Source organism: Anopheles gambiae, chromosome 2 (genome assembly GCF_943734735.2).
Source record: "Anopheles gambiae chromosome 2, idAnoGambNW_F1_1, whole genome shotgun sequence".
In the NCBI taxonomy this organism is placed as follows: Eukaryota; Metazoa; Arthropoda; class Insecta; order Diptera; family Culicidae; genus Anopheles; species Anopheles gambiae.
Window position 1 is genome coordinate 47,955,859 of NC_064601.1, and position 27,217 is coordinate 47,983,075.

The 27,217-nt window shown below is 41.7% G+C and overlaps 4 protein-coding genes across 4 annotated transcripts; 2 read left to right on the forward strand and 2 right to left on the reverse strand.

Annotated features, from left to right (window-relative positions):
• Positions 1-9,989: 9,989 nt before the first annotated feature.
• Positions 9,990-14,222, reverse strand: LOC1270895 (dihydrolipoyllysine-residue succinyltransferase component of 2-oxoglutarate dehydrogenase complex, mitochondrial). Its single transcript, XM_309608.6, has 7 exons — positions 14,078-14,222; positions 13,827-13,978; positions 13,400-13,509; positions 12,362-13,051; positions 11,356-11,500; positions 10,978-11,283; positions 9,990-10,902 (listed from the first exon to the last, which is right to left on the reverse strand). Exons 2-7 carry the CDS (start codon positions 13,920-13,922, stop codon positions 10,768-10,770), a joined length of 1,482 nt encoding a protein of 493 aa, XP_309608.5. The 5' UTR covers positions 13,923-13,978; positions 14,078-14,222; the 3' UTR covers positions 9,990-10,767.
• A 6,759-nt stretch (positions 14,223-20,981) lies between these two features.
• On the forward strand, positions 20,982-21,827 carry LOC133392266 (guided entry of tail-anchored proteins factor 1-like). Its single transcript, XM_061652359.1, has 2 exons — positions 20,982-21,297; positions 21,364-21,827. Exons 1-2 carry the CDS (start codon positions 21,229-21,231, stop codon positions 21,787-21,789), a joined length of 495 nt encoding a protein of 164 aa, XP_061508343.1. The 5' UTR covers positions 20,982-21,228; the 3' UTR covers positions 21,790-21,827.
• Positions 21,828-24,711: 2,884 nt separating this feature from the next.
• On the forward strand, positions 24,712-25,410 carry LOC1270889 (guided entry of tail-anchored proteins factor 1). The gene is made up of 2 exons (XM_309610.3): positions 24,712-24,880; positions 24,947-25,410. Exons 1-2 carry the CDS (start codon positions 24,812-24,814, stop codon positions 25,370-25,372), a joined length of 495 nt encoding a protein of 164 aa, XP_309610.3. The 5' UTR covers positions 24,712-24,811; the 3' UTR covers positions 25,373-25,410.
• On the reverse strand, positions 25,397-27,139 carry LOC1270907 (glutamyl-tRNA(Gln) amidotransferase subunit A, mitochondrial). Its single transcript, XM_309611.5, has 2 exons — positions 26,707-27,139; positions 25,397-26,640 (listed from the first exon to the last, which is right to left on the reverse strand). Exons 1-2 carry the CDS (start codon positions 26,982-26,984, stop codon positions 25,440-25,442), a joined length of 1,479 nt encoding a protein of 492 aa, XP_309611.4. The 5' UTR covers positions 26,985-27,139; the 3' UTR covers positions 25,397-25,439.
• Positions 27,140-27,217: the final 78 nt, after the last annotated feature.

Sequence of the window (27,217 nt, forward strand, 5' to 3'; positions counted from 1 at the left end):
GACATTCTCGGCGTCATCTTCAAACAAATTTCCTTCGGAAAATTATTTTAACTTGCACCTCGCACCCTAATGCGGCGTTGGGTTCCCTCAACACGACAGCGGCGAGCGAAGACAGAGCGATGCATCGTATCGTCAATCGAAACTGGCTACGCTATTTGCACTTCAGCAATCTTCACTATCAACTTAACTTTCTTCACCTGCTGCACACCCTGTCCACACAGGCGCAAGGTTGGTGCCAGCTACTGAAGAGCGTCAGTCCGATCGCTGGTGGGTGGGAAAGCGCCCGACAAAACAGCAGGACCTTCTACGCCCAGAAGATGTCCTGTGAAGCAATTTATGTTTTCTTTTGCTTGAGTTACAGGACAACCCCTCACTTTCTGTTCCGGGTTAATTTGTGTGTGCGTGAGAGTGAGAGCAAAAAGGGCGATGGTTTCTATATCTTGATACATGCACTGCATAATCACGGACACTACGACAAAAAGGGTGAGAATATTTGAAAATGAATTTGAATTTCTCAAAATCATATCAAGTCACATAAGAAGAAAATTATTTTCGAAGAAAATATTATATAAGAAAACAATATCTAATTTACACAAACATATCTCAAATTTTTCAAAATCAAACAATGAAACAAAAAACTGCAAGTGGTATTAAATCATTTTCAAAAAATATAACAAAAACAATCAATAATCAGAAAAACAGCAACATCAAAGATGAACGTAAATAGTCAAAAAAAGATAAAAGCAATAATTATGGAAACATGTGCAAAAACCTATTACAGTAAACAGGCAAGCATTCAAAAACGTACAGCACACAAAATACAAATTTCTTTGACATCTTTGGCCCATCGGAAGCAAAACTTCCGGTTGCTCAATTAGGCAGTATTGTTTACAAACACAACGAAAAGCAAGTTGGCAAGATTTCGCCTAATCTTGCCTTTCATATTGCAACAACTCGACCACATTTCATTTTGCACAAACAGGCTTGGTAGCAAAGTTTCATTCCTTCTGAAGCATCTCTGTACCAGTCGATGTTATGTCTTGGCCGTTTTACTAATCCTTCCTCCCCATGCAAAGGGAGCAAAGTTGGAAGCCATCTCTGAAGTAACTAGAACGAGAAATTTGCATATCTTAGGTGTGCGCTACCTTTTGAAGAAATTTGCAAAGGCGAAATGTGCAGACGAGGGACACCTAATCATGTGAAACTTTTCCGTAAGATGCATAAACCCACTGCAAAAGAACTCCAAAAAACAGAAACTCACACACACACACAGCCGGAAACATACGTTTGGACTTGAAAGTTACCTAGCAAGATTGAGGCAAGGGATTCATAAAGATTATTTAAACCCTGGTCGGATACGAAAATCTTTAAAAACATGCACACAAGATTGCTGATGATGCTGTTACGATACTGCGCGGCTAGCAAGTTGCCCTTCGTATTTGCTAACACATTGGTCAGTTTTTTATGGGTATTTGTGTGTGTGTGTACATGAAATCAGTTCCAAAGTTATGAATATGGTCATTGATTACGTTCCCTTCCTGGTCATCATTAGGCCTGCCATCAAAAGAAAGCGTTTAGTTGGTACGTCTTTCGATAATCATGCAATAACGACCGGAATTCTGGTCCAGCAGCTGGTAACGCAAGTGACGCAAAAAGTTATGATGTATCTATGAAATATACGTATGTACAATACCTTCAACATCGAAAAACAAAAAAACCGAAGAAAAATCGTTTGACACTAATCGTCAATGTAATACACTAACCACGGTTCACTTTCTGGTGCTCCATTTAGCTACAAGATGACGAGTAGGTTAACCAAAAGAGGTCAAGTTTCTGGACGAGTAGCGTGAGACTATGTTTGATAGCATGAAATTAACAAAAAACAATTTAACTAAAATTGTATTTTAAAAGCTACAATTTGGTTCCCAAAAACATAATGTCATATCATCAAGTAAAACGGGGTGGGAGTAAACAGTGTGAGAGCCAATTTTGGGAACGTGAAACAAAATGAAGCGTGTTTCGTGATTGAAAATATATTTCTCGTTGGTATTTGTTCCATTCAAGCTCTCCACAACGCGTTCCCTCTTAAGACAAAGCAAATTCCCAGCGAAAAAGTCAGGTTCCTTCGAAGAGGTTTATTTACTAGGTGCGTACAATATTTAATTCAACCGAGTGTAGTATTGTCTTTCTGTATTTTTTTTTGTCTTGTGAAATTATTCGCTCTTATCCATGGTTTCTTCTTATCTTCCTTAAGTCTTCAATTTGTGTGATTTTTTTTTATAAATTAATTCACTAGCTTCGAACGTAGGATTTGAAAAGCAATCCTTCAATTCAAATTAAATTCCAATTCATAAGTGTTTTAAAAACTTCCCAAAACATACAATCTAAAATATTTCTTGCCCATTTTTTTAACTACAACAAAAATCACTGCAATAGTATATTCCCGCCTGCTCGGGAACATCCATCACAACCACATCCCCTCACTCTCTCACACTCAAACCATTTGAATGCGAACATTTTTATTTAAATATCACGGTTGAACTACTGATTGCCACGCATTTTCAATATTTCTCCGATGAAGCGGTTCTCTCGCATCTCGATTGAGAAAACAGCAAGTGTATCAAATGCATGCTGATACTTTTAAGCTAAGAATCAAGTAACAAATTTACTAGCACATCGAAGCTGTTAGTTACAAGGAATAGCATTAGTATAGTTAGACTAGAGATGCTAGAGTAAAGACTTTCTGATAGGACTTGGGGTGAGCTTAGGTTAACTGGACGTTTTCAATGAATATTTTTAAATGTTCGATTGATGTGATTTTAACGAGCGATGATTATTTCTAAGCAAAAAATTGCGAACAGTAACAACGAAGCAGTGGCAGAAACTTATTCAACGCGAAACATAACTTTCTTAAAACAGAAAAAAAAACAAACAAGCGAACTAAAACACGTGCAACAAGTAACGTAAAAGAAACAAGTAAAAACAATTTTAAGTACAAAACAAGAAACATAAACAGGTGGAAAGCAAAAAAGAAACGAAAACAGCAATACAACAGCAATTAAAAAAGAAAAAGAAAACCAAACTATAACTATAAAAGTGCTAAGATAAATTGTGCAAAACAAGAAGAAGAAAAAATATCAGTAAGAACGGCTTAAAACATTACTTCAAAAATAACACAATTGCAACGTTTAAGTGCCTTATGAAAAAGATTAATAAAAGATATGCATACAAAACTCGCACATTTAGATAAAAATAAACAAAGCTAAACCCGTCCAGGTTTGAAGAATCTATGAAACGGGAAAACTCGATTTTTAAGAATAAATAAAATAGTCAGTGACTCAAACTTTACATTGTCAGGCAATATGATTAACTAAACTCTGGTCATTTACAATTGGAGCATTACAAGTGTACATTTCATTTCATTTCAAACTGTTTGCTGAAAGATACATAGGAACGCGTATAGACTACAGCATATTGAACAGTGAAGTCAGGAAACACGGACACATGTAATAGAATAAAAAAACAAGCACGGCTAACTAACGGCATTCAAAATCAATTATGGCAATAACGAATTGAACGAGCTTAGAGGGCTGGAAACCTAAAGAATAGCAAAATAATTATTCAATTATTTTTCAACTTTTTTATAACAAAAATACTAAAATTATCAAGATTTCAAAGTTATTTTTCGAACAAAATAATTAATGACTTAACACTCTATAATATTAGAACGCAAGAAAACATGTTAGAACACAACAAAACACATTAGAACACAAGCAACTAATACACAAAAGTATTAAACATAGTAAAAAATAATACAAAAAACTTATTAATAAGTAAACAACTACCAAAAATTGATTCAACTATATGATCTGAAAAACAAAATCCAAAAATCACTAAGGCGCTAATCTTAAAATCCGTTTCGGTCGGCGTTGACGGTAGCAGCAAGTCAAAAATGCTCAAAGTTGTGTAAAAATTCGCCTACCGATTCTTTAGCAAAACAATCCGTTACCATTTTCCACCCAAACAGTCTCGCACACAGGGAGGTGCACAAAAAATCCAACCAGCAGCTGGTCGAATAGCCTTCCATTCCAACCACCGTGGTCGTCCTAACATTCATTGCGACTTTTGTAAGCGTTTAAGGGCCGTTCCGATACCATTAACTTTCAACACTAAAGCGAAACCTGAAACCCTACCAGACGGGTAGGGTAGGGCTTGCGCGTAAAACATTGGTGCACGAGGAGAGGAAGTAAAAAACCTAGACGCAAAAAAATAGGGGGAAGGGCTTGTTTCGGACTCGTATCAAACCACTGGATGCATGCTGCATTTGTCCCCGTAGCAAGGATTCCTAACAGGACTTTCAATAGGTTCCAAATCAAGATAGGGTAATAGAACATAACGAGCGAATCCAGAGCAATTGTAAAATTTATAGCCAGGTCTTAGCATTCATCACGTCTCTAAATCCGTGACACACTTTCTCGTCCAGCAGGAGCGGCCTTCTTGGGCGAGGACTGTTCTTCTTTTGGAGCACTGTCACTGGCCGTGAAGAAATTAATTATCAAACAAAGTACCCGTGCCACAGCTTTCAAACGGACCAGTTTTTCCTCCGTAAGTTCATGGTTTCTTGGACGCAATGGACAATAGAATCAAACACACTCATGCCGGCCATACCAGTCTTTCAAATGGGATTGAATGAGCTTATCTTAATTGACTATACGAAAGAAAAGGGTACACCCAAGCACGGATACATAATGAAGAGATATCAACAGAGACATCATTGCGAGAACCCCGGAACACATGCGATGACGTCGAACATTCAGAATCATACTAATCAGGGCGAAGCTAATCTTGGCAACAGTCGAATGAATTTATAAATATACAATGCCTGAAGTTTATGACGAACATTCAAAATCACTCATATAATGTTACAAGAAAATGATACAGGGAAACGGATCTTCTATGCGTCAGTTAAAAACATAAGGTTACATGTGATCTGATTAGGTAAAAAATAATATCAAATAGAAATTTGAAGGATAAAATAAATAGGAAAATACTTCGAAAACGGTTCTATAATGATAAAAAATAAAACATACAAACGAAAATCTGTTTGAAAAACAAACATACAACAAAGAAACATTGTCAACGATAAAAGTTAATTTTTAAATTACAATGCACACGGAAGCGTTGGAATTAAAATACAAACAGGCACATGTTAATACATAATACACAAGAACAACGGCGTATAAAATCACTGGAAAACTATTAATAAAGAAGAAATTTGTGTAGACAACAACACATAATCAAAACAAGCGTTTTATTCATTTCGCTACACCCTATTAGTGAAGCTGAGTGCAGTTTTAGCAGATTTATGACTTCTTCCCCCATCCACAGCCGCAATGAATGTGCACCGCATAAAGCGCACTCGATTTTACATCAAAATGTCGTCTGTCGACTTTCGGTTTCTTACGTGCTTCCATCTCGCATCCGTTGTCTTTGCAGATATTTCCGCCAATGACGAAGCCAGTCTGCTAGCCAGCCAGCCGAAAACGGCCAACGCTGGCAGAACGCTCGAACAAAGTAGCAATAAAACATAATCATTCGCTCATATCTCATGGTTTATGACAAAACTTCCGACATTAATGTGCCCGCAACTACTGTGCATGTCTTTGTTTCATTACTGATTCCTTTTTTTTTCTTTCTTCATCTCCTCTGTGTGTTAGCAAGCTAGACAGAAATCTATTTGAAATTTTGAAGAACAAGAAAAATTGGCCAATAAACTTGCTGGGGTAAATGTTGAGATGTTTGATGGTGAAACTCAACCTCATTTGTTTATTTTTTTGCACGAAATTTATTACTAAAAAATATCAATCACATTTTCTAACACGAATAGTTTGGAAAATTTAAATCAAAATAGTGTTTGTACCTTATTAGAAAAGCTTTCCTGAGACAGTGGCGCTGACTTTTTTTCTCATGTATTAATAGCCAAAATCTTGAACAATCCCAAAATGAATTTATCACCAAAAACAAACATTCTTAAGCTTACTTCTTCTTCTTCTTTGGCTCAACAACCGATATCGGTCAAGACCTGCCTGTACCCACTTGTGGGCTTGGCTTTCAGTGACTAATTGATATTCCCCCCCCCCCCCCCCCCCCATAGCAGGATAGTCAGTCCTACGTATGGCGGCGCGGTCTATTTGGGGTTTGAACCCATGACGGGCATGTTGTTAAGTCGTACGAGTTTACAACTGTACTACGAGACCGACCACATTACTAAGCTTACACATTAATGTATTTCCGTTGAGTAATCACTTTCAACCAAAAAGATGTGTTGGATAGTTACCGGTATCCAAAACGACCTTATTCATCAAATTAGAACATTGCTTTGAATAAATAGTCTTTAATGAATTTATATTCTATTATAAAAATACATATAACAAAGTAATGTATGCGAAAATAGGTATGATATTTTAGGTCAAAACCATAGGAATCACCGACCTGTTGCTGGGAGTAGCTTTGGAAAGTCCCTAAACATATTTTTTTAAATTTAATTATCTATGTGTTGTATTGTGAGGAAAAGATCCTGCTGAATTTCTTGATTTGCTATTAACATGTAATACATACTTACTAAACAGATCTACCAACAGCGTTCCACACCTGAATCCACCTTGGCTTAAAGGTCAGTAACGATGTACTAAATCAGATCGTGAGTCTAGCTAATATACTGTTATTATATCCGAAAGAATCTATATTCAGTTCGAGTAACGCAACAAATCACTACAAAAGAAGATTTTTTCTGGATTCTTAATATCTTTGTACAAAATGATTAGTTCACTTTGCGTCATAAAACAACTCTCCAGAAATTCCTATGCTCCAGAATTGGAATAAAAAACCCTGTTTACTGGCTTTTTTCTCATATTTGTTGCCTTTATTTCTCAAACTATAAACGAAATACTAACATGTGTCCCAGATTTGCCGGTAACATTTATGACATCAAAAGAAACTCTTCTTGAAAAACTGTACATAAAAATTACACCATTGATATCCATTGGTCTGAATTAAGCTAGACATGAAACGAATGACTAGGAGCAGTTACAACTGTGTATGAACAAATCACATAATGGGCCTCATCGCGAACGAAAGTCGATAAAATTTATCCGATCGGTTAATTTGCTCGAATCCACCGGTGGAATTTATTTTCCACCGGTGGATAATTTTCTCCACCGGTGGATAATTTCTCCACCGGTGGATAACTCTTTCCGATTCGAGTAGCCATTGATTTTGCCTATCTGTCAATCACACTTTTGTTTACATTTAGAGATGTTGTTTTGCGGAATGAATAAAATAGTAAATTTTGCTTATTTACGGACCATCTAGTGAAGAATCCACACCAGGCCTTAGACAGTACTGACTGTAGGCCTATTCAAACAATCCGGGTAAAGTGTAAAACGGGTTGTAGGCTGAACAAGTCTAGTTGAAACAAAATCGTATGAACTGGAGGACGAGGTTTGAATCCTTTCTGAGCTTGCCACCTTCACTGACGCTTGTCCTGTCCCACATATACCATGTGCGTCCATCAACACCAGCCACCGCGAACGTTGGATCCGTGAACGTCCGTATTTTACGCCCTCGTGCAAAAATATATTGAAAAAACGCGGTACACTTATTCCGTGCAATAAGGAGTGTCCGAAACCGCTTACGGTCTCTCGCCCTCGCCAGTCCATTATCCTGGCCTTAATGACTGATTCCTCCAAGTCATCTGGCCACTTAAATTTAAACCTACTACGCCCTCTCCGCAATTGCGGATTTAACCGTAAGCGGACTGATTGGCCGCAGGAGGCTCCGTGGATATAAAGTCCAGCATATATGGTGTGTACAGTAGTCTCATCGCGGGCCTCCATGAACGATAGAGGCTCCATGGACGAAGAGACTCAAAGACTACAGGGGCCCATATATGAGGGATTCCGACCAATACCCCCCACTCCCCAAGAAAAAAATTAAAGTGTATTTGATTCAAAGCCAAGAGATGAAATCTCCCCCCACCCCCTCTCCCTGCACAACACCTGGGACGATCGTTTCCATGCTTTGAACAAGGACCGTCCACTGAAGACTGTCGAGCTTGATACGACAATGAGTGTGCTTCCACACGTACGATGATGATTGCGTCAGATTTGATAAAGATAAACTACGTTAAATACAACGTTAAATTAACTTTTAACTACGTTAAAATTGTAATGTATGTGATTCAGAAGAAAAGCTATTCAAGTGTACATATTCGTTTAAATGGATGAACAAAAAAAATCATTGGGTGACACGTTTGTCAGGAGGCGTGGAACATAGCGATGTGTGTGTCAATCCGAACACTCCCGGGCTGTACCCTTCCATAAGCGACCCTGAGTTTTTGGGGATAGTCCGGAAGGTACAAGTAGGCACAACACCTTCGATAGGTGCAAAACAACGCAAACGATTCCAACCGGAACTCGCCGCTCCAACGGATATGAGTTGCTTATAATTTCTTGTACCTAGTGATAATACTGGTCTTCCCAATCTCGTTGCATTTACGTGTCGGAACCGATTCTAACATGCCATAAGGCCATAACATAAGGTTGGATAAAAGAGAAGGATTAGCAGAAATGGATCTTTTTTTGGTTTCTTATTTCTTAGCTTGAACTATTAAAACTAGATACCTGTTATAAACCTAAATTTATGTGTTTTGATTATTTATTAAAAAAACAGGTAAATTTATATTTTCTAAAAAATAATATTTTAGCTAAATCGAGTGATAAAACATCTTAAATAACTCAAACAGCGATAAAACATTCTTTTTTGCGAGCTGTGAAACATGGTTTTTAATATTATTTAGTTTTCCACTGTTATATCAACTGGGGTGGAGCAGTAGATATGGCTAACCGACTGAAATGGTTTTTTTATATGAAGTTTTCAACTGCATATTCCACTGCTCGACTTTTTAACCACGTTGCTATGGCGGCAAACACCATTCCACTCCACTGTCAAATCGATCGGTTAGCGAAGATTCTGATTGAGAAAACGCAATTGGATAACATTGGAATTTTGCTAACCGATCGGCTAAATTATCCACTCCGTTATCGACTTTCGTTCGCGATGAGGCCCAATTTTAATTTATTTTTATTTAATTTTTCACAGTTATATTACGAGCTGCTGCAGCACAAATTTGTCTGTTGAATAAAACTAATTTAAATGCAAAACAATAAATCAACCCTTTATGTAAAAGCAACTAGTACGCAAGTATACCAACTGGTATGCAGTATTGTATACAATGTTTTATGCTGAATATTTTATCCACAAGGGAGCAGATTCTAATTGGAAATTCTGTGAAGGATGGTTTAAATTTCTTCAAATAATTTTGTTTAGATAGGTGAGATTTGATTCATGTTGGAGTAACATTACATCTTTAGCATTTAAATTTATGCCATACAGTATTTTCTCCATGTTGTTTTATCTTACGAGCAGTTATTCAGAACACAGAAACGACCTATATGCTTACGAACGGTGTTAAAAGGGGTTCGATCAAAAAAACTGAAACTGCAGCTACTATTCTATTCGACTCCCTGCAGCAGTAGGATGTATTTGGTAAATATGACCACTAATATTGCATTCATATTTTCCATTTCGATCTTATTGTTTTCTTCGTTTCTTTGACTTTACTTAATTTCTAATGCATGCATGGAGCTAAATTGCCAACCCGTGCATGTGAGGAAATTAAAATTATACACAATTTAGCAACCGAATCATATCTAAATAATTAAATCATTAAACATATTTAAACAATGATAGACATTTTCACATTTTCTATTTCAACCGAGATTTACGACTCAAGATGAACAGAACTTTTCTAAAAAGCGTATCTCGGCTATCAAAATGGTATGAAGATCAGCAACTATTTTTTTACCTTAGCATTTCCAACTAATTAACACAGATATTTCGTCATCCGCAAAACAAATAAACGAAACGCATTGTCTTTCATACTGGATTTTATTTCATTTTACTCAAATAAATACTTCTCTACCTAAAACTGCGTTTTCTTGCATCGCTTTTTCAAAGGTTTTCTCGAAATGTTATCAAGTTAAGATGATGTTAAGCACAACTGTTCTGTTCCGTTCCCACGCTTCTACTTCAACGTGCACTGTTGTGTGTAGGCATCGAACAAACAACAATAGTCTATTTAGCGATATCGCCGTCATTCTTTAATAGAGCACCATACACATTGCGAATACACCGGTCGATGTGCTTGTTATGTCGTTTAGTTGATACTATATACGTTACGATTGCCGCAGAGCTCCTCCTGTCGCAGTTGGTAGAACCGATAATCGCACAACTGTTTCTGCATGATCGTGGCATGGCTTGGATGTAATTGCAATTGGCATTACCTAACAATGTTTAACATTTCGCAGCGTTGTTAGTAGTACACTGAATTACAACATGCTTGAATTTCGTCCATTTTTAATCGCGCTGTAACGTACACCGTCCTCTGAGAGGTTTTAGTTGGAGGCTGCGGTAATAATAAAGATTCATAGGAAACATCTAATCAGGCAACGGGTTGTGCAATCTCTATACGGTAGTTAATAGTTTGGGGGGTGCGGTGCAGAAAAGCGTTGTCCTGCGATATTTTCATTTGCATGCATCGTCACAAGATGGTTCTGCTGTTCGCACGTCGCTGGTCAAAAGTTGATTCTTCAAAGAGATCCGTCTTCGTGAACGCAGGCAGGGGTTGTTGATTTTTTTACTGTTCGTTTACAGACCGGCCAGCACGATGCGAGGATCCTCGACAGCGGCCTTCACCTTGCGCAGGAAGGTGACAGCCTCACGGCCATCAATCAACCGATGGTCGTAGGTCAGGGCTACGTACATCATGGGTCGGATTACCACCTGAAAAAAATCGATCATATATATACGGTTACACGAAAAATACGAACAACGCTAACACTTTTCTTTCCCGCGTACCTGTCCCTTCACAGCGATCGGTCGCTCGAAGATGCCGTGCATGCCAAGAATGGCGCTCTGCGGAGGATTGATGATGGGCGTGCCGAGCAGCGATCCGAACACTCCACCGTTCGAGATGGTGAAGGTGCCACCATCCATGTCCTCTACGGCCAACGTTCCCTTTTTCGCCTTATCCGCCAGTCCAGCGATGGCCAGCTCGATATCGGCGTAGTTCATACCTTCCACATTTCTCAGCACTGGTACTACCAGACCCTTCGGCGACGCTACGGCTACCGAAATGTCTACGTAATCACGATAGATAATTTCCTACAACACGGCAACCAATTGGGCATGTTAGAAGAATGTTAAAAAAAAACAAACGTTTAATTATGCACTTACGTTTTCGTCAATGACAGCATTCACGACGGGTTGGTCCTGCAGGGCATAGGCAGCAGCTTTGCAGAAGGCAGACATGAAGCCCAGCTTCATGCCGTACTTCTTTTGGAACGCTTCCAAATGTTGCTTACGGAAATCCATGATGAAGCTAAAGAGAACATCATCAGTAAGTTCGTTAGTTGACAGTTTGTGATTTTAAAAGAAAACAATTATTTTTTGCACTACGTCAACGTGTCACATTACTCTAGTTTCTAAGTAACCGAATGCTTAACACTCCCTTTTCCATTCAAAAGGATCAATTTCAAGCGTCTTCTCTGACTTGCGTCAATCCATGTCAAATGCTTCGGCAGAGCACGGTGCGCAAGATTGCGTACCAACACAAAAGACGCTACCACCTGGCGCGCATGGGTTCCAATTATTGCGAATGTTATTTTTAAGATTTATCCTACGAAGCAACATAATGGACAGCAGCACAGTAGCACCACCATCGGGTACAGTACAATGTTGGACAAGCTTTCGGTTAGAATCTTTCACGCATGCGTGCATGGCGTTTCTCACCGTTTTTCCCACAAGCATTATCTCACAATTACGTCATGCCGTGTGGTGGTTGGCCTTCACCATTCACCACCGCTATGATACGTCATCTTGCGTCGCCCACCTTCAAGGTTGATGCGTCACCAGTTGGGGCATCGACTGAATATGCGCCACCATTCATATTGATCAAATGCTATGCCAAAAAAGTGCACGGACGATTCAAAAACGGTGCCGAGTGCTTGTTTTGAGCCATCAAAAACCTCACCGGAGGCTTGGCCTAGCAGTGGACTGATTATGCTGTTCGAAAAACAATCAACCCTCCAGCAATGCGATGGGATTAGGCCTGTCAAGATGCGCCACTCACTGTTGCCAGCCAGTAGCGATAAGGGCATGCGACGGACGACATAGGACGCATACACACACACACATGGGAGGCATGGCGACGAAAGATAATGGCCTTATCGCCGATACTCACCTCATGTCGATTTCGTTGAACGTCGTCAGCATTGCGTTCGTGTTTTGCGCCTCCTTCAGGCGTGAGGCAATCTTCAGCCGCATGCGCGTCATCTTGACGCGCTGCTCCGTGCGCGTTCCGGTGATTTCCTTCGTGTAATCAGCCGGCGGTACCTTCACGGTGGCCGCCTCGATGGCCTGCGCATGGCGGATCGCAGCGACCGGCATTCGGCTAATCGGTGCCGCCGGTTTCGGCGGTGGTGGTGGCGGAGGCGTACCTGCGGCGGCCGCTGGTGGTGGCGGTGGCGGAGCGGCAGCCGCTACCGGTGGTGGCGGCGGTGGTGGTGGTGGGGCCGCTGCTGCCGGTGCCGGAGCGTCGGCCGGCTTGGCGGCGCTGGCCTTTGGCGCTTCGCCGGTAATCTTCAGCTTGAACAGCTGCTGACCCGCCTTCACCGTATCGCCGTCCGCGACGTAGATCTCCTCGATAATACCATGACCCGGGGCCGGGACACCGACGGTAGTCTTGTCGGTCTCAATCTCCATCACCACCTCGTCGGCGGCCACCGCATCGCCGACTTTCTTCTCAAACTTCACATCGCCCTCGGACACGGAATCGGCAAACGGAGGCACCTTCACGATTTCCGACGACAGCATGCGGGCCGAGGTGAAGATGGCCCGCTCGTTCACAGCCCATCCCTGTGCCTTGATAGAGCTATCAATCGGGGCGAATAGAGGGACCAAACGGGATCGGTCATTAGTGGCTTATCGCTAAACTGTCGCCCAATGTAAACAGGTAAACAAATCCGCCACGATCCGGAGCAATGCGTCGATAAACACGCGTCGCACAATTCGCTGCAAGTACGTGTGTCAACGGGGTAGGGATGAGTATCTCTCGCCATCCGCACCATGTGATCACACACCCCCACCATATACGGGCTACACGCGTCAGCGATCTTACAATGTTATTAATCAAGCGACAAAGATCATCGACAGCAATGCTACGGATCGAACGGCGCAGGAAACGGGCAGCTATAAATAAAAGCATAACAGTTGTGCTTACTTTCGAACGGATTCGCAACGTCTGCCACTGTCGGTGACCGCGGACCGGACGGCGACGCTCGGCAACAATCGACGCCCCTGGTGGTAGGATCGCGAACCGGTTACAGTGCCCTACAAAGCATGGGAAAAACAGATCCATCAGTACAGCAGCCTTTTCAGACCGGGTTCACGCGCATTCCCTTTCGAAACTAGGACAAGCATCGATCGTCACACTCATACACGCACACACATGCCCCGCAGCTGTTTTCCCTTCTCGGGAAATGCACATTTGACCACAGGTTGGCTGTCGAGATTACATAATCCGTTTTTCACCGGTGTTGCGGCAGAAGTATCGGGGATTTACCCGAGACATCTTCTCCCCGTGAGCCATTGCTAGCACAATTTCGTCACGATTATTCACACTCGCAAGCGAAAGATGAGAGCCTTACCTGCTGGGGTGCTGATTGGCCTTCCAATGAACGCAGACCGAGACGGAGAGCTGCGCGGGGCAAATTTCGCGACGATATCGAAAGTATTCCGGCCATCGCTCACTCACTCACTCAGGTGCCTTGCGGTGTTTGTTCGTCACGTTGCTCTCCCCCTTGGATGACAGAAGCAAGTGAAAGGTGAAATTTTAACGTTGTCAAAGCGCACGGAATTTCGCTTGCTGCATCCGGCTCGGAACCGCACAGCTGCTTACCGAGGGACGTTCCTTCGATGGCAAAGCCCTTTTTTGCACGCCCCGCACGAACAGGGACAGCCGGACAGAATTACGCGACTTGCGTTCGGGAGCGGCGGTGATGGATTTTCGCAAACTGTACGAAAGAGGAAGATGATGGCAGTGTGGCCAGATTATTTTGGCGGTTTTCGGTAGGCGCATCAAAATTTTATCGGTAGTTTTCGGTAGGTTAAAACTCGAAACTTAAAAGAAGTCAAGGCGAAAGAAGTGTTAAGCGGGATGGGAGGGGGTGCTAATGCGGAAAATGAAAGTTTCATCTCACGAGAATATGCATCCTTTATTTAGGATATGGATTAGAATTGGTTCAGCGGTTACACAAATGAAGATTTTTCTGAAGTGTCGATCTGAAAATTGGAATTGTAAGCCAAAGAAGGACTAAGATGCACATTTTTTTTGTGGTGACAAGTTCTTTTTCTCGGAGCTCCACGCGACCGCTTAGAACCGCAGCAGTGCTCCTTGGATACGATTTTATCGTTTATAGTTTATGGTGGAAGTAAATGGCCGAGCAAGGTGGCCTTATTACTTAATACTACCCTGAAACTTAAATCTAGCAATACATAGCTTAACAGTAACCTGACAAATACATTACATAACGCACAGTATAGTAAACAGTTTAAAAATGAGTCGCGTGATGCCAGTCAAAATTATCATAATTAGCGTTAAATTTAAGAGCCATCGCAGTCATGGGATCATTTTCACTATAAGCACGTCTAGCCAGTTGGGTTTTAAGTAGTCAATAGTTACGAAATGTTCTAGAGGGTACATTTAAGTTACAGGGTTTACCAAGTCACTTTGCGATGTGAGCTGCACAATTCATCTCACTTGAGACGTATTTCTATTCTGACGTGCTACTTCATTTGGCCCGAAATAATTTTCTATTCCGCCGCATTCATTTTCATCCATTATATGAAGCCTTTTCACAGGGGATGTTAGCAGGAGCCGTCCGCGATGTTTACATTTTTTTTCAAAAATAAATTTTTGGGCTTTTAGTGCTGATTTGTGATACAAGTATGTTGTTTAACAAAGAATAGAAGTTTATCTTTGCTCCGCTGTAGCATTCTAGCCGAAAAATGGATTATTCGTTGAGATATTAGCAGTTGAACCTGCTCAGTCAAATCTACTAATAACTCAAAGAATAACCCATTTTTCGGCTATAATGCTACAGCGGAGCAAAGATAAACTTCTATTCTTTGTTAAACAACATACTTGTATCACAAATCAGCACTAAAAGCCCAAAAATTTATTTTTGAAAAAAAATGTAAACATCGCGGACGGCTCCTGCTAACATCCCCTGTGAAAAGGCTTCATATAATGGATGAAAATGAATGCGGCGGAATAGAAAATTATTTCGGGCCAAATGAAGTAGCACGTCAGAATAGAAATACGTCTCAAGTGAGATGAATTGTGCAGCTCACATCGCAAAGTGACTTGGTAAACCCTGTAATTCTAGCTAGTAGTTCGGGTGCGTCAGTCTCACCTAAAATTAGCTTAGACATAAATTTCTGCTGAGCTACTTCTCGTCTCTTTTTCAGCGTCTTTTTTTAAATTTGCCATGAATTATAGCGTTTTTGTGATGACAATGTGCTCTTATAACCGCTTTTTCAAATATCCTCCTCATAACGCAATGTTACTTTTGTATTGAACTGTCATTTCTCAACAGCACGGATAAACGGAAAGCCGGATAAAAGGTACCCGGATAAACGGCGCTCCACTGTATATATATATACATCGGTATTTCTGGTCACTTTGCCCACAAGGGCAAGACGAGCTTTTTGGCGGCCACCGTCGCAAAACCGTCGCAAAACGTCAAAATTGGCGTCGCATGTACTGCAAACCGACGTCGCCAGCGAGCGAAACTCGCAACGATTTCGAGGCGCTGGCGACGGTCGTTTTTGACGTTTGGCGACGGTTATTGACCTTTCGAGTGAGCTTTTGCCCTGCGGACCAGTGTGGCCAGATTATATTGGCAGATTTCGGCCGGAGCACTGTTGAGAACGCAACCATTTAACCTTCGTTTCTAAGACCAAAAATACACCCTCATCTTTATGATCACCTACCCGGGAAGGTCATACATTTTGTATGGGAGTTTGCATTTCTGGATGGTAAATTGATCATATCTTCTGTTTTAATTATTGAAATAACTTTAAATTTTCAGGAAAGCTGCTTGTAGAAAATTACACCGGGTGTGAAATTGGAGGAAAACTTGTGATATTTTGGGAATAAGAAAATAACGTGTAGACGGTTGAACTTTCACTTTGCTAAAGTTTATTCACTAGTCTGTTTGAGATCATTTGTACAATTCATTACATAGTTCAGTTAATCCTCATCTAGTTCCTTGTTTATATTGTAGCCTTCAAGTGTTGTCTGTTTCTTATCCCGTTACCATAATCCCATAATTCATGCCATAATATAATTCAAATCAATATATACATAGAAATTCAAACACTGCATAAAACTTTGTTCTTTCCAGTATAAAAAAGGGATTTTCCTAATTATTTTTCATATACAGGCGGTCCCCAAGATACAGCTAACTTCAAGCTTTCCTGAAAATTTGAAGTTATTTCAATAACTAAAACAGAAGATATGATCAATTTACCACGCAAAAGAGCAATTTCTCATACAAAATGTCATCAAAGGACATCCCAAATAGCCAGAATTGCTTAAGCAGCTCATTTTGACACGCTAAAGATCGCTGCTCTAATTCGCCTTTTGCAGTAGATAAACAGCATCAAAGTTCTATGTGGGTCTTTCAAACAGCGCCTAAGCAGCTTCCTTATGCCACGATGCCAGGGATTATTTTCCTTTCTGTTTTATTTTCAAGCAAGCGTCATCGATGAAATAAACAACAATAGCTGGCATCGCGAAAGAATTGGTTTAAAATTAACAGTCGTTAAAAATTAACCAGAGTCGTTTAAAATTGCTAGAATTTGGCATCGCGATCGCATTGAGTTTATTTGTTAATTTTAACGACTGGTCCTATGCCGCCGTTAAACAAACGACTGTCAAGAGCGTATGCGATACAAATTAACAGTCGTTTAATTATACTGCTTGAATTTTTTCCACGTGTTTGCCTATATGCGATATCGAGCAGTCGTTAACTGTTTTGACGGTCGTTTATTTTAACAGGAATGAACAACAAATGAACTCGGTTAAACCAAAATGAACTTTAAACGACTGTTAAAAAGAGTTCATTTATTCGCGATGCCGGCTAATATTTGTTTCGTTTAATCACATATGTATATTTCTAAATCTTTTGTATTGATGAATTACACACAATTTTACACAATTTACTGGTAATTCACAATCACTTCACTCAATATTCATTCTTCAATTAACGAATCTATCTTGTGCAGCAGCAATGAGATTATTGCCGGCGTCCGTCTTTGACACTTTGACAAGAGCCACCTTGTACCGATGTCATGCATTAAAAAGCTATAAAGTTCCACCAAGTTCAGTACCCTTTCTTAACAAGCCTTCAAGTTCCATCATGAACCCTACACATAGTGCTAATCAGCCGCAAAGTTCCAAAGAGTACCATGTGCCTGTTAAAAAGCTCCATAGTTCCGCAAAGTACCGTCTATCTCTTAATCAGCCACAAAGTACGACATCGGAACGATTTTTCGTTAAACAGCCCTAAATCAGCTATAAAGTACGAGCTGGGCATATGCACTGGCACTCTGATAAATTCCTCACTTTCAGTATAAATTCATATTTGGTTCGCTTGGTACACTTCTCCTTGCTCGCTGACTGAACGGATTCAATAATCGTTTCCTATATATCAGATTTTGCTAGGGAACTGTGTTGTTCCCAAGCGCCACAGATTAAGCTTAAACGACTGGAAAATTGAATATTCATAGAAAAAAATGAAAGATTCACAGCTTCATTGGTTTGATCAATAGATGGCGTATTACAACTCATCATTATATTGCTATCCTTTTCTTGCAATGTGTTTCGACAAGTTTCATCTAATCATGACCTATATAGCTTCTAACTTTCCGAGCAAAAATCTATATGAATGGTCGTGTGGTCAGATACGTGGGTATCAACACCAACGACCATTACTCAAATCTCACTTGCTTCAGTGCTGGTGGTTTACAATGGAGCTTAGTATTTAAACAATCGTATCGCCGTTCTAGTTCTAGCGATGCATAACTTCAATGAACGAAACCATACAACAGTACAGAGGAAATGAGAAAGCTCTCCTCCAAGTGATGAAGCTCAACTGGTAGGGGTATCCCACCAACAGAGAGCACCACCAGCTTTTTTGCTATTTTTAGAATGCATGACTCGTTTGCCGTCTGCTAAACGAAGTCTTTCTATATTCCGTTTAGATAGAGAACTTGAGTCGTTTAGAAACCATTTAGTGGTCGTTTAGTGGATTTGTGGCACTTGGGTTGTTATCCAGTAATCTTCAGATCATCATTTTAATCCAAGAACTGGCCGTCGCGTAGGTTTTTTTGGTTTTTTTCTTTGTGCTACGTCTGAGCAAAACCACATACAATTTCTGCGAGATTTTGTTTAAACTTCAAGGCATACTAGATTTTGTTATGGAGTAAACCGTCAAATTGTGTGTCGATGTATTGGTGATAAAGAACACCATAAGCCCACCTGATATATACATTCACTTTGGTTAAATCCCAAGCGCCACAGATTAAGCTTAAACGACTGGAAAATTGAATATCCATAGAAAAAAAAATGAAAGCTCCACAGCTTCATTGGTTTGATCAATAGATGGCGTATTAAAACTGATTATTATATTGCTATCCTTTTCTTGCAATGTGTTTCGGCAAGTTTCATCTAATCATGACCTATATAGCCTTCTAACTTTCCGTGCAAAAATCTATATGAATGGTCGTGTGGTCAGATACGTGGGTATCAACACCAACGACCATTACTCAAATCTCACTTGCTTCGGTGCTGGTGATTTCCGTTGGAGTTTAGTATTTAAACAATCGTATCGCCGTTCTAGTTCTAGCGATGCATAACTTCAATTCGAAACCATACAACAGTACAGAGGAAATGAGAAAGCTCTCCTCAAAGCGATGAAGCTCAACTGGTTGGGGTATCCCACCAACAGAGAGCGCCACCAGTTTTTTCGCTTTTTTTAGAATGCATGAGTCGTTTGCCGTCTGCTAAACGAAGTCTTTCTATATTCCGTTTAGGTAGAGAACTTGAGTCGTTTGGAAACCGTTTAGTGGTCGTTTAGTGGATTTGTGGCATTTGGGATGGTTGCGTTCTCAACAGTGCTCCTACCGAAATCTGCCAATATAATCTGGCCGCACTGGCCCGCAGGGCAAAAGCTCACTCGAAAGGTGAATAACCGTCGCCAAACGTCAAAAACGACCGTCGCCAGCGCCTCGAAATCGTTGCGAGTTTCGCTCGCTGGCGACGTCGGTTTGCAGTACATGCGACGCCAATTTTGACGTTTTGCGACGGTTTTGCGACGGTGGCCGCCAAAAAGCTCGCCTGACTTGCGGACCAGTGTGGCCAGATTATATTGGCAGATATCGGCCGGAGCACTGTTGAGAACGCAACCATTTAAATATAATCCATTATTTTAACGATCAATTTCTTTTTACCCTACTAGCAAAAATAATGAAAAAGTGTGCGTCTTTTATGATATGTTCCTTTTCTTCTTCGGTTATTATTACTCAGAGAGGTACACGCGTTTGTAACATAAACGAACATATAACTGTATTAACATAAAAGACGTTATTCTAACGTAAAAACGAAGACTGTTTCCCGCCGTTCCCTTTCCGTGCGCTATCCTTAGTTGCCAGTTGCCAAGTGCCGGCGTGTTCGCCGGTCGACCCCGCTGACCGCGCAAACGATGACCCGGATGGATTGCACGCACACATCAACCGATGATCACTCACGCGCCAACGGTGAGTTACTAGTAGCAATCCATCCGGTCCAGGTTAGCTCACAACATTTTATAAACCAAGTTTGATGTATTAAAGTTTTTCTTTTGATTCGGGTGCACCAAGTCCGTGTAAAGGAAGGGGTATAAGGAAAATACAATGAAACAGCGCGAGCGAGCGTTCTTTTCAGTGAGAGCGCCTCATGCATTTTAAAGGCATGCAATAGAGCGCATTCTCTCCGTGGTAGCGTTCCATCCGCCATTTTTAATTTTAGCCCAAAACAACGGACTTCGGATCCGATCTTGGGCTGGACCCCCATCGTGTGTTTCTACCTACCCCTCGCCTGAAAATTTCATTCTCTTTGTCAGTAAGCGAAAGGCCATGGGAGTGACAAAATGCTGACAAATTTTTCAAAATGTGAGCTTTTGTCACTTTTTTGAGCTTTTGTCAAAATTTTGTAACCTGGAGCAGCCAGGAAAAAAAGTTGACAAAAGTTGAAAAATTTGACGTTGGTGAAAAAGCGAAAACAAACAGCTATTTGGCGCAGTTGTGACCCATTGTTATGATAATAATGCTAAAATGCATGATTCTAATTGATTTATGTACCTATTTAGTACTTCTTGAACAAAATATCGATGATATTCAGATGTTGGAGCTTTTTTTCGCTCTTGTGTATGTTTTTGGTGCGGCCACGAGAAAAGCTCTTTTTTGCAGTTGACAAGCAATTTTGACAAAGTTGAAAAAAATTTCAACATTTTTTCAGCTCCGTGGCCACGCACTAAGTCGGGTAAGCTTTAACCGCAGACAGCGAGATTCAAATTTAAATGATTTTCTTTGATGAGCAATTCTTGGAATCCACGCAACTGACATTTTCTACTTTTTATGAACATTAAATTTTAACGGATAAAAATAAAAAGTGCCAGGCAAACAAACGTGCATCAGCGCGATAAGTAACAAATGAGGTTAGCAATCCTTGAAACAGCATCCCAAGCGCCTCAGAATAAGCTTAAACGACTGAAAAATCAAAATTCTGTGATTTTCGGTAGGTTAAATGAAAAATCGGTAGTTTTAGGAGGCTTATCTGTAAATCGGTAGGCATATGAAAAATCGGTAGGAATACAGATAAATCGGTATTTCTGGTCACTCTGGACACAGCTTCCCATTTCAAAACAACAATCCCTCTGCCTGCATGGCAAAAATCAAAACAAGAATCATATTTGCTGAATTTTCCTCGCCAGCAGACATAGAAAGATGTATCTAATATTCGTCATTTCCCTGCTGTCCTTGCTGATGGCGTTTGCATCAAAGATTACGAAAATGGTAAGTACTTTCATTCAAAAACCTTCTATTACAACCTTCGCCAACATTTGCCCCGTTTCCTGCCAGATCCTGCCCTTCATATGCCGGGATAGTGCGGAAGTGATAGCGCGGAGGAAAGAAATAGCCAAATTACGCTCCGATCTGGCGAAAATTTCCATGCGCGACGAGTACACCCGGTACGTCCGGTGTGAGCGTGAAATTGGCAAACTGGAAGTGACGCTGAACGAGGCCAAAGGACGGGATGGTGTGAAGCGCGTTGCGTACGAGTACGGACTGCACTACGGCGGGATGGCCGTGGTCGGGCTGTGCATGATGTACATTTCCATTTTCTACCGCTACTCCACCGTCATCGTGTTCGGCGACAACTTTAACTTTGAACCGTTCGGTGGATTCATCAACTTCCCGACGAAAGTGCCCAATTCCATCTCGGTGGTGTTCTGGATCGTGGTGAACAATTTCGTCGCCCGGACCCTGGCCAGCTACATCAAATAAAACGCTCACGAAACGCTCGCGGTGTAAGCTAACCGGAACCACTAACGGCTACTTTTATTTGCTGCTTTTAGCTATAATTTGCAACGAAGTCAACCTGCTTCTCAATCCAGCTGGCGACTTGTAGAAGGTTTCGCTCAGTAAAATGATCTCCCATCAGCTGTAGACTGATTGGCAGTTGGCGGGAAGAAAGTCGGATCGGAATCGAGATCGCCGGTATGCCGGCCATATTGGCCGGCTGTGTACAAAAGTCCTGCACGGCGCACTGATCCCGATTGTTGCTCTGCACAAAGTTGTGGCACTTGGGTTGTTATCCAGTAATCTTCAGATCATCATTTTAATCCAAGAACTGGCCGTCGCGTAGGTTTTTTTGGTTTTTTTCTTTGTGCTACGTCTGAGCAAAACCACATACAATTTCTGCGAGATTTTGTTTAAACTTCAAGGCATACTAGATTTTGTTATGGAGTAAACCGTCAAATTGTGTGTCGATGTATTGGTGATAAAGAACACCATAAGCCCACCTGATATATACATTCACTTTGGTTAAATCCCAAGCGCCACAGATTAAGCTTAAACGACTGGAAAATTGAATATCCATAGAAAAAAAAATGAAAGCTCCACAGCTTCATTGGTTTGATCAATAGATGGCGTATTAAAACTGATTATTATATTGCTATCCTTTTCTTGCAATGTGTTTCGGCAAGTTTCATCTAATCATGACCTATATAGCCTTCTAACTTTCCGTGCAAAAATCTATATGAATGGTCGTGTGGTCAGATACGTGGGTATCAACACCAACGACCATTACTCAAATCTCACTTGCTTCGGTGCTGGTGATTTCCGTTGGAGTTTAGTATTTAAACAATCGTATCGCCGTTCTAGTTCTAGCGATGCATAACTTCAATTCGAAACCATACAACAGTACAGAGGAAATGAGAAAGCTCTCCTCAAAGCGATGAAGCTCAACTGGTTGGGGTATCCCACCAACAGAGAGCGCCACCAGTTTTTTCGCTTTTTTTAGAATGCATGAGTCGTTTGCCGTCTGCTAAACGAAGTCTTTCTATATTCCGTTTAGGTAGAGAACTTGAGTCGTTTGGAAACCGTTTAGTGGTCGTTTAGTGGATTTGTGGCATTTGGGATGGTTGCGTTCTCAACAGTGCTCCTACCGAAATCTGCCAATATAATCTGGCCGCACTGGCCCGCAGGGCAAAAGCTCACTCGAAAGGTGAATAACCGTCGCCAAACGTCAAAAACGACCGTCGCCAGCGCCTCGAAATCGTTGCGAGTTTCGCTCGCTGGCGACGTCGGTTTGCAGTACATGCGACGCCAATTTTGACGTTTTGCGACGGTTTTGCGACGGTGGCCGCCAAAAAGCTCGCCTGACTTGCGGACCAGTGTGGCCAGATTATATTGGCAGATATCGGCCGGAGCACTGTTGAGAACGCAACCATTTAAATATAATCCATTATTTTAACGATCAATTTCTTTTTACCCTACTAGCAAAAATAATGAAAAAGTGTGCGTCTTTTATGATATGTTCCTTTTCTTCTTCGGTTATTATTACTCAGAGAGGTACACGCGTTTGTAACATAAACGAACATATAACTGTATTAACATAAAAGACGTTATTCTAACGTAAAAACGAAGACTGTTTCCCGCCGTTCCCTTTCCGTGCGCTATCCTTAGTTGCCAGTTGCCAAGTGCCGGCGTGTTCGCCGGTCGACCCCGCTGACCGCGCAAACGATGACCCGGATGGATTGCACGCACACATCAACCGATGATCACTCACGCGCCAACGGTGAGTTACTAGTAGCAATCCATCCGGTCCAGGTTAGCTCACAACATTTTATAAACCAAGTTTGATGTATTAAAGTTTTTCTTTTGATTCGGGTGCACCAAGTCCGTGTAAAGGAAGGGGTATAAGGAAAATACAATGAAACAGCGCGAGCGAGCGTTCTTTTCAGTGAGAGCGCCTCATGCATTTTAAAGGCATGCAATAGAGCGCATTCTCTCCGTGGTAGCGTTCCATCCGCCATTTTTAATTTTAGCCCAAAACAACGGACTTCGGATCCGATCTTGGGCTGGACCCCCATCGTGTGTTTCTACCTACCCCTCGCCTGAAAATTTCATTCTCTTTGTCAGTAAGCGAAAGGCCATGGGAGTGACAAAATGCTGACAAATTTTTCAAAATGTGAGCTTTTGTCACTTTTTTGAGCTTTTGTCAAAATTTTGTAACCTGGAGCAGCCAGGAAAAAAAGTTGACAAAAGTTGAAAAATTTGACGTTGGTGAAAAAGCGAAAACAAACAGCTATTTGGCGCAGTTGTGACCCATTGTTATGATAATAATGCTAAAATGCATGATTCTAATTGATTTATGTACCTATTTAGTACTTCTTGAACAAAATATCGATGATATTCAGATGTTGGAGCTTTTTTTCGCTCTTGTGTATGTTTTTGGTGCGGCCACGAGAAAAGCTCTTTTTTGCAGTTGACAAGCAATTTTGACAAAGTTGAAAAAAATTTCAACATTTTTTCAGCTCCGTGGCCACGCACTAAGTCGGGTAAGCTTTAACCGCAGACAGCGAGATTCAAATTTAAATGATTTTCTTTGATGAGCAATTCTTGGAATCCACGCAACTGACATTTTCTACTTTTTATGAACATTAAATTTTAACGGATAAAAATAAAAAGTGCCAGGCAAACAAACGTGCATCAGCGCGATAAGTAACAAATGAGGTTAGCAATCCTTGAAACAGCATCCCAAGCGCCTCAGAATAAGCTTAAACGACTGAAAAATCAAAATTCTGTGATTTTCGGTAGGTTAAATGAAAAATCGGTAGTTTTAGGAGGCTTATCTGTAAATCGGTAGGCATATGAAAAATCGGTAGGAATACAGATAAATCGGTATTTCTGGTCACTCTGGACACAGCTTCCCATTTCAAAACAACAATCCCTCTGCCTGCATGGCAAAAATCAAAACAAGAATCATATTTGCTGAATTTTCCTCGCCAGCAGACATAGAAAGATGTATCTAATATTCGTCATTTCCCTGCTGTCCTTGCTGATGGCGTTTGCATCAAAGATTACGAAAATGGTAAGTACTTTCATTCAAAAACCTTCTATTACAACCTTCGCCAACATTTGCCCCGTTTCCTGCCAGATCCTGCCCTTCATATGCCGGGATAGTGCGGAAGTGATAGCGCGGAGGAAAGAAATAGCCAAATTACGCTCCGATCTGGCGAAAATTTCCATGCGCGACGAGTACACCCGGTACGTCCGGTGTGAGCGTGAAATTGGCAAACTGGAAGTGACGCTGAACGAGGCCAAAGGACGGGATGGTGTGAAGCGCGTTGCGTACGAGTACGGACTGCACTACGGCGGGATGGCCGTGGTCGGGCTGTGCATGATGTACATTTCCATTTTCTACCGCTACTCCACCGTCATCGTGTTCGGCGACAACTTTAACTTTGAACCGTTCGGTGGATTCATCAACTTCCCGACGAAAGTGCCCAATTCCATCTCGGTGGTGTTCTGGATCGTGGTGAACAATTTCGTCGCCCGGACCCTGGCCAGCTACATCAAATAAAACGCTCACGAAACGCTCGCGGTGTAAGCTAACCGGAACCACTAACGGCTACTTTTATTTGCTGCTTTTAGCTATAATTTGCAACGAAGTCAACCTGCTTCTCAATCCAGCTGGCGACTTGTAGAAGGTTTCGCTCAGTAAAATGATCTCCCATCAGCTGTAGACTGATTGGCAGTTGGCGGGAAGAAAGTCGGATCGGAATCGAGATCGCCGGTATGCCGGCCATATTGGCCGGCTGTGTACAAAAGTCCTGCACGGCGCACTGATCCCGATTGTTGCTCTGCACAAAGTCTTTGTAGAGTGGCGCTTCACTCAGTGTTGTCGGAGTGAGCAGCACGTCCACTTCCTTGAACGCACGGACAAAATCGTCCGCAATGAGTCTACGCACTTTCAGCGCCTTTTGGAAGTATTTGTCGTAGTTCTCGCGGAGCAGGAAGTAGTTGCCGGACAGAATTCGGTTCTTCACCACGCCGTTAAACCCTTCGGCCCGCGTTCGAGCGTACAGCTGTTCCGTGCTGCTGTCCTCCTGCGAACGATGGCCGTACTCGATTCCGTCATACCGTGACATGTTACTGGCCACCTCGCATTGATTCAGGATGGAGTAGACGAATATCGAGGACGCAGTGTTGGGCAGGGACACGGCTTTCACAGTAGCACCGGCAGATTCGAGCATGTCCGCTATGACTGTCCACGTTTCCAGCACTTCCTTCTCAAGGCCATCGCAGTGATACTCGATCGGAATACCGATTCGGACTCCTTTCAGCGACATTTGCTTTTCCAGTGGTGCGATGCTTTCAAATGGTCTCTTTACCGTCGTGGAATCATAGACATCCGGACCGGCAACGGCATTTAACATGGACGCACAATCATCAACGGTCCGCGTCATTATGCCCGGAACATCCATAGAGTTTACCAGCGGAATCAGTCCATGGCGGGACACAAGACCGTAGGTCGGTTTTAAACCAACAATCCCACAGTAGGAAGCCGGATTTCGGGTCGATCCGCCCGTATCAGATCCAAGGGCGGCATAACATAGCCCTGCAGCTACGGCCACAGCCGATCCACCCGAACTTCCGCCGGCAATACGAAAACGATCATCGTTTGTATCTTCGCTCCAGTTATTTCGCGTAGGTCCAAAGATGGAATCGATACAGCCAGAGCCCATGCCGAACTGATCGAGATTTGTTTTACCAACTATGACGGCGCCATGCGCCTGTAACCGCTCCACGACCGTTGCATCGTATGTGGGGATGAAGTTTTGCAGCATTCTGTGGAGATTGTGAATGGTTAATGCTTATTTACAAGTACAAAACCATGGTCATGTTTTTCCCTACCGAGAGGCACAGGTAGTGTGAATTCCTTTGGTACAGAAGTTATCTTTCACCGCAATTGTTACTCCGTCGATGACGCTTTTTGGACTGTTTGCATCGTGACGATCCTTGGACTGCTTCGCCTGTTCCAGCGCCTTTTCCGATGATACACGCACAAACGCATTCAGATGCTTATGGCATTCTATTTGCGCTAAAGAATGTTCAACAACAGCGACCGGGTCCAATGATTTACTTCGAAAACATTCAGACAGCACACGCGCACGCAATGGTAAACGATTCATCCTGTCGCAGTTCCTTATAAAAGATAAATGTGAAAATCACTTTGGAATAACTTTTGTCAATTAAATCATAATTAAATTTTTCAACAAGGAACAAATTGTAGTTTTGAACCGGCAGATTTGTTATTGTTGTTCCTTTTCATTGTGCAAAGCGAATGTCACTTTTGACTGATGGAAGACACAGAACAGTGGTAGCGTCTTCATGAAATATCTACTAATTATTTTATGTTTGATAA

Excerpts from the sequence above, each read along its gene's own strand:
- LOC1270895 (XM_309608.6), bottom strand. The coding sequence starts at position 13,922 with ATGGCCGGAATACTTTCGATATCGTCGCGAAATTTGCCCCGCGCAGCT. Across the intron at positions 11,501-12,361 it reads TTCAACGAAATCGACATGAG|CTTCATCATGGATTTCCGTA; the intron begins GTGAGTATCGGC and ends TGTTCTCTTTAG. Across the intron at positions 11,284-11,355 it reads ATGCTGTCATTGACGAAAAC|GAAATTATCTATCGTGATTA; the intron begins GTAAGTGCATAA and ends GCCGTGTTGTAG.
- LOC133392266 (XM_061652359.1), top strand. The coding sequence starts at position 21,229 with ATGTATCTAATATTCGTCATTTCCCTGCTGTCCTTGCTGATGGCGTTT. Across the intron at positions 21,298-21,363 it reads CATCAAAGATTACGAAAATG|ATCCTGCCCTTCATATGCCG; the intron begins GTAAGTACTTTC and ends GTTTCCTGCCAG.
- LOC1270889 (XM_309610.3), top strand. The coding sequence starts at position 24,812 with ATGTATCTAATATTCGTCATTTCCCTGCTGTCCTTGCTGATGGCGTTT. Across the intron at positions 24,881-24,946 it reads CATCAAAGATTACGAAAATG|ATCCTGCCCTTCATATGCCG; the intron begins GTAAGTACTTTC and ends GTTTCCTGCCAG.
- LOC1270907 (XM_309611.5), bottom strand. The coding sequence starts at position 26,984 with ATGAATCGTTTACCATTGCGTGCGCGTGTGCTGTCTGAATGTTTTCGA. Across the intron at positions 26,641-26,706 it reads CACACTACCTGTGCCTCTCG|AATGCTGCAAAACTTCATCC; the intron begins GTAGGGAAAAAC and ends CAATCTCCACAG.